This window comes from Otolemur garnettii, unplaced genomic scaffold (genome assembly GCF_000181295.1).
Source record: "Otolemur garnettii isolate 467f Iridium unplaced genomic scaffold, OtoGar3 scaffold00087, whole genome shotgun sequence".
In the NCBI taxonomy this organism is placed as follows: Eukaryota; Metazoa; Chordata; class Mammalia; order Primates; family Galagidae; genus Otolemur; species Otolemur garnettii.
In genome coordinates, this window is record NW_003852482.1 from 2374676 (window position 1) to 2381527 (window position 6852).

Consider the following 6852-nt stretch of genomic DNA (forward strand, 5'->3'; position numbering starts at 1 on the left):
GCGAGCCGCGGGGCCCGCGCAGCCCCGGCCGGCGCCCACCATGCGGCGGCTGCGGCGCCTGGCGCACCTGGTGGTCTTCTGCCCCTTCTCCAAGGGCTTGCAGGTAAGCGCCGCGCCCCTCCCGGCCCGCCGCGCGGACTGGGCCGCTTCTGGGGGTGGGGGAAGGCGGTGTCCAGCCCCGGGGGTGGGGCCGAGCGCGGAGAGTGGGCCTGATTCAGGACACAAAGTGTTAAGGAGCGTAGGTGGGGAGGGGGTGGCGCCTGGGGGGAGGTTGGGGGCTTGGAGAGGACTAAGGAGGAGGGGAGGGCTGGGGATGAGATGGGCAAGGCTGATGCTGAGGGCTGGCTGCCTCCTCCCTACCCAGCCCTCCCTTGGTTCTGACCCTGCTTCCCGGAGTCCAGAAGCCGCACCAAAGTCTTTTCCTCTTCTCTACTTAAAAAACAAGGTTTGTTTTTCTTTTGTAAAAACCTGGACACATAGAAACGCCCTAGGAAGGACATGACCTCCCCTGGGTCATCCCATCAGCCAGGCATAAAGTAGAGACCATGCCCTGATCCCAGGGTGACCTTGGACCAATCACCATCTACCAGAAAAACCTAAGCTGCCTTGGGTTTAGCAGCCAGGAACTCTTTCACCTTCTGCTTTGAGGAGGTCTGGCCAGGCGGCCTCAGACATCAAGAAACCCTCCCTCCCACCCCCACGTCCTCCCAGGTCCTCGAGGAGGTCAGGGTGGCCCTACCTCCCTAGCCTCCCTCCCTGGAGGATCCTTGCCTAGAGCCTGGCCCGCCTCAGCTCCCTTTCTAGGCAGTGGGCTTGGAGGGGGAAACTCACAGGTTGCACTGTGATCCCCTGATCCTAGACACTCTTGTCTGCCTTGAGCCTTAGGGTGCAGTAGTCCCAGCTCAGCCCTGGGCAAGGTGGGAGCTGAGGGGTTGAAAGACTACTCCCTAGGCCAGAAGGTGGAGGCCCCGCAGCAGTCAGGGACAGCTCCTGGGGAAGGGCTAGGTAAGACCTGGGGGAGCAGCCACAGTCCAGATGGGTCTGGCTGGGCTGGTCCCTACAGGCAGCTTCTAGTTCTGGGTCACTTTATCCAACCCAGTCAAACCTGGGGTCCAGCATTGGCCACAGCCTGCTTACTTCCTGGCTGTCCCCTAGATTCCCAGACTGTGGTGGCCCTCCCCACTCAGCCTGCCTCCGGTGTGCTCCCTCAGACAGGCTAGCCGGAAGTCCTCTGACCTTATCCTGCCAAAACAGCCACTGCCCCTGCCCCTGTCCCCACCATTTCTCTGCTTTCCTGTTTTTTGTTTTGGACAAATATGACGGAAACAGATGCACTGCCAGGGACAAGTGGGCCCGAGGGGATGGAGGCCCAGCCTGGGCCATGGACATCTTTAATGCAGCTGCCCACCCTCTACCAGCTCCCTGGACTCCTCCAGACCAGACCCTCCTGGGTGGCTCCCCAGTGAGTTGGTGCCAGGGAAGCAGGAGGGAGAGGTCCACCTCTCTTGGAAGAGCATAAAAATGACCCAGCTGCTGGGTTAAGCCTTGTCCTTGGTAGGAAGCTAGTGGCCCCATTTCTCTAAGGAGGCTCCTGCCACAACCCTGATCTCAAGAGGACTGAACACAGCTGGTGCCTACGCCTACAGCTTCTGACTGGGGCTGTTGAGGGTGTTGCCAGGAGGGCCTGGGATGGGGCATGGCTGGGTTCATTGGTGCAGCCCCTCCCTGGCAGCAGTGGAGAGGAGGCCACAGGGGGTGCTTGATGCCAGCAGCAGGGCCTCCTCTAGGGGGGAGGCTGGCCCCCAAGTCCTGGGCCTTCCTGCTCTCAACTGTGGGTCAGAGATGTCTCAGCACCTGCTTGGGACAAGCCACCTGGTAACGCAGTCCCTTCTGCTGGCTGTTCCCAGACAGCACCTTGTCAGGGCTGCAGTTTGCTAGGGCAGAGTGTTGGGAAGCGAGGTCATACCCACCTGTCCCTTGCTGTCACCCTTGGAAACCTGGCTGGGAGAGCTGGATAGGACACTGTGCCCCCAAAACTTGATCCTCACACCTGTGAGTCTACTTGCTGGCAGGGTAAACCAAGGCAGAGGGCTTGAGGTTGGCAGAGTAAGCTGGAGCCCTCTGTAACAGCCCAACATTGGGGTTAGATCCTTGGGCTGTGGGGCCAGGGGCTGGTTATATTTTATTAATTGTGGTAAAATACACATAATATAAAATTTATCATCTTAACTTTTTTTTTTGCTGTTTTTGGCTGGGACTGGGTTTGAACCTGCCACTTCCGGCATAAGGGGCCAGCACCCTACTCCTTTGAGCTACAGGCACTGCCTTTTTTTTTTTTTTTGAGATAGAGTCTCACTATGTCACCTGGGTAGAGTGCCATGGTGTCACAGCTCACAGCAACCTCCAACTCTTGGGCTTAAGTTTCTTTTGCCTTAGCCTCCCAAGTAGCTGGAGTCCCACACACGTCAGCCACAACGCCCAGCTATTTCTTTTGTTGTAGTTGTCATGGTTGTTTAGCAGGCCCGGGCTGGGTTCAAACCCACCTGCCTTGGTGGATGTGGCCGCCACCCTAACCACTGAGTTACGGGTGCCGAGCCTGATCTTAACTATTTTTATATGTGCATTGATATTGTTCTGCCACCACCACTGTACACCACTGAACTTTCCATCATCCCAGCCTGCCACTCTGTCCCCCTAAAACTCTGACTCCTCTAACCAACCCCCACCGACCAGCACCCACCTTTCTTCCTGTCTCAGTGGACTTGACGACTTGGGGCCTCAGATAAGTGGGATCTGACTGGCACGTTTCACTAAGATGATGTTCTCAAGGGTCATCCCTGTCATGGCCTCTGTCCCTCCTCTCAAGGCTAGACACAGTCCACTGTGTGGAGAGCCATACTGTGTGCATCCTCCTGCTTCCCACCCTCCATGGTGCACTGGGAAAGGCAATGTCCCTTCAGATAGGTGGGCTCTCCACAGCCCTCAGGTGTGCTCATCTGACCTGTGCAGAGGTGAAAATGTTATGAAAGTCCAGCAAGGCAGCAAGGGGTTTCATTGAAGTATCTTTATTCAGCAAAATAAAGAATTGGCCACTCTCTATTTCCCTCATTTTGAAATTTATTTTTACCTGCCTGTGAAATTGAAAGTCTGGGAGGCACCAGCCTGCAGCTGCAGGCCCAGCTGTGGGCACATGGCAGGAGGGAGTTGCTGAGCTAGCGGTGGGTATGGTGCTGAAAGCTAGAGGGGCACTGGTGGCTCCTTATCAGTGAGACTGGGGCCTCTAGTGAGGGCCACTGATGACGCTTCCTCACAAGGCTCCCTTGCGCAGGGGCGGCTCCCGGGCCTCAGACTCAAGTCTGTCTTCCTGGTCTGGCTGGGCATCTTGGTGGGCAGCTGGATGGTGTACCTGCACTACTCGTCCTACTCGGAGCTCTGCCGCGGCCGCGTCTGCCAGGTGGTCATTGTAAGTGTCACCCAGGTGTTTCGGGTGAGATGTGCACGAAGCAGGGAGGTGCTTTCCTCCCGGGCCCACAGCCAGGTGGAACCTGCGCCCCAAAGAGCAGCCTCTGGCTGGTCTAGAGGGTCAGGGGTCAGGGCCAGGGGAGCTGGCAGACAGCAGGGACTGCTACAGGTGCCCAGGAGAGCATAGGCAGCTGGGACAGGCTAGTGCCCAGGGACAGGGTGGGCTCCAGACACATTTTAGGAGGGGGGTTGGGACGGGTAGTTAGCCTTACTACCGCAGACTGGAAGACCCTGTGTACTTCCCTGATGGCCTTGAGGGCTCCTCCTGGGGCCAGGGGCCACCAGAGCAGTGTAGGGTGTGGCCTTCCGGAGCCTTCCCCCCTTGTGCGCGTGAGGATGTGCACATGTGAGGCGAACACGCCTGTGAGTGTGTGAACAAACTCCTCTGCACACCCTGTGACCGGCTGGGGAGAGGGAGCGCCAGCTCTGCTCTCCTGGAAAACCCTAGATGCACCCAGAACCAGTCAGACCCCCATAGCCATCTTGATGCTCCACCCCCGCCTGTCCTGCCCAGCAGCCAGAGCCCTGGAAAGGCCAATGGCCCGGTTCTGATGCCTCCACTCTCTCTGCAATAGGAACTTTTGGGGTGTTGAGAGGCACCTTTCCCAGGTGTCTGTGTGGCCACTGAAGCCACAGGAGGGCTCCTCAGGGCTTGCTCTGGCCACTGACTCTGGCTCCTGAGGGCCTGGGTCCTGCAGAGGCCTGACAGGGGTGGCTGTGGGGGAGGAGGAATGAGGGGGCACAGGTGGGCAGACCCCATGAAACAGAACTTCCCAGGACCTAGCTGGTCGTGGGGGACTGCTACTAGCTCTGGAGCTCCCTGCCTCTGAGCACTGGCTACTAAGTACCTTCCAGGGCAGGCCACATCGCCTGGGAGCCCATCTGTCCCATTGGGGATGCCTTGGTCCATCTCATAAGTGCTCAGCTGTGGCCTGTGGGGCATCAAGCCTAAGTTGGGGGAACACAGCCCTGCACCACAGTCCAGGAGCTTCTGAGCAAGATAGGAGTAATGCGCACTGGGCCCAGGGCCACAGGTGAAGGCTTCAGGGTACACTGTGAATGGACACACCACAGACGGGACTGCAGCCTTGGGACCAAGGGGGTGAGGGTCAGGCTCCAGGCAGTGGGTGATGAGAGGAGAGCAGGGAGTTAGGGTATCAGTGTTCCGAGCACCTACTGGAGGAACAGGAGGAGCCTGCAGCTTCCCAGCCCTCTGCCCAGCAGGAGTGTCCCTGGGCTGATCTTCCCAAAGATCATTGCCAAGCCTGGCTCTATAAAGCCTGTCCCCTGGGGCCATAGGGATGTCCCTTCCTTTCCTGCCTGCCTCATGGGGGCAGTGCCAGGGTCACAGCTCATGTGCTAGCAAGACTGGAAGGTGGCTTGGCGCCTGTGGCTCAAGTGACTAAGGCGCCAACCACGTACAAAAAAAAAGAAAGTAGCCAGGCATTGTGGTGGGCGCCTGTAGTCCCAGCTACTTGGGAGGCTGAGGCGGGAGACTCGCTTGAGCCCAGGAGTTGGAGGTTGCTGTGAGCTGTGATGCCATAGCATTCTACGCAGGGGGACAGCTTGAGGCTCTGTTTCAAAAAAAAAAAAAAAAAAAAGACTGGGAGGTGAGGGGACTTGCCTAGGACCTGATGACAGCTCCTGTAGCCCTGGTGACGTGCAGGGAAGGTGCTGGGACAGTGATGGGGTCTCACCTGGAGCCCTGGCTCCCAGCCTGGTGGTGGGCCATGGGCCTGTACATGGTATGTCCCCAGCCTCTTTCCCCCAGGCCCTGGTGCTCTGGTGGTTCAGGTATAGAGCAAAAGCCTCTAAAAGCATTGGTGGGGGTTCCAGGAAGACTCCTGGTACTAAAAACCCTGCCTGTAAGGTGTGGGTTGATCCTAGTTGCCCTTTTCTGTCTTGAAAGCTATTCTCCTGCTTCCATAGGACAGGCACTGCCTTCCTGATTCACATGCCTAAGTCTACAGCTTCTGGCTGGCTTCTGGCTGGCTCAGTCTTATTTTTGTTCTCCTCCCTGGTGTCCCATTGCCCTATTCTAGGACAGGGATGCTCTGCACAGCCTACCCCTGCTTCCTCAGAGCCTGGCTGGTAGGCCATACTCCATGGCAACAGGAGTCCCACATCCAGGAGCCGCTCCAGGCCCCTGAGAGGGAATGGCAAACTCCAGAGCTGCTCACCTCTGGCTCCCTGCCTTCCCTTGGGATTGAGGGCTGCAAGGCCCTGTCTGGAGCAGGGTGGGGCCTGATTTAATTACTGCCACTGGTGTCTCCCTGCTTGGCTGCCTAATGAGGGGCAGCCTGGCAGGAAGGACTGGGCTGGGAGTAATTGTCAGGCCCCAGGGTGCTGTCTTCAGAGCTGATAGTGACAAATTGCCACATGGATGCCTTAGGGGTTGGGAGTAGTCATAGATGAGGTGGAGGCTGGGGACAGATAGGCTCTGGCTCCCCTGGCAACAGCCTCTCCATTTGGGGGGCCCTGCAGACTGGCCAGGCAGGGAGTCGTGCCCTGACTGCACTTCGGGCAGGACACCATTATGGGGCCTGCATCCAGGACACATGGAAGGAGGGACTAGGTCCCTGGGAAGAGAGACGTGAGAACCTGTTCAGTAGCAGTCATGTTGGGGAGAAGCTTGGCACCAGTAGCTGTCCTGAGAGCCCTGGCCAGACTAGGGTCCCAGTACCACAGTGGCTGCAGCCCTGTCTGGCCAAACATGGTGTTATATTGTGCCTTTCACAGGATGCTTGTTTTACCTGGTGGACAGCCTAATGCCTAGCTGTCCCACCGTGACCACGGCCCCTTACTTAGGAAGACTGCTTACACTGAAGGGTACCCTCTGCTCATGTGATCTGCATCCGGCTTGTGCCTGCTGACCATGTCTCTGGCACTGGGAGCCTGCCCCATGTTCTTTTGATGGAAGGTGCCAATTCAGTACATGAGAGGCTGGAAGGAACAGTTAGGGGTTGGGGAGGGGGGTGAGTCACACAATGCAATGCATGTAATCCCCTGGCTCACTGTAGGTTCGAAGGCCAATGCCTGAATCGTCCAGAGCCAGCCTGCTAGGCTTGAGAGGTGCCTCTAAGTCAGGTGTCCTCAAACTGCGGCCTGCCTAGGACATTTTTCTGGCCCTCTGGGTGTTTTTGCTGCTGCTGCCTGTCCTGCTTAGCAGCCAACTCATCCCAGGGCCCACAGTCAGGCCCTCCAACGGTCTGAGGGACAGTGAACTGGTCCCCTGTTTAAAAAGTTCGAAGGCTCGGCGCCCGTGGCTCAAGTGGCTTAAGGAGCCAGCCACATATACCTAAGGTGGCAGGTTTAAATCCAGCCCGGGCC

At 57.9% G+C, this 6852-nt stretch overlaps 1 protein-coding gene across 1 annotated transcript in view; it reads left to right on the forward strand.

Annotated features, from left to right (window-relative positions):
* The first annotated feature begins 6 nt into the window (after nt 1–6).
* The window catches only part of FAM69B (family with sequence similarity 69 member B), a 9795-nt gene continuing 2949 nt past the window's right edge, over nt 7–6852 (forward strand). Inside the window, exons 1-2 of the mRNA XM_003794851.3 lie at nt 7–103; nt 3329–3463. Coding sequence (XP_003794899.1) covers nt 41–103; nt 3329–3463 — 198 coding nt within the window. The 5' untranslated portion in view covers nt 7–40. The remainder of the gene's footprint in view (nt 104–3328; nt 3464–6852) is intronic.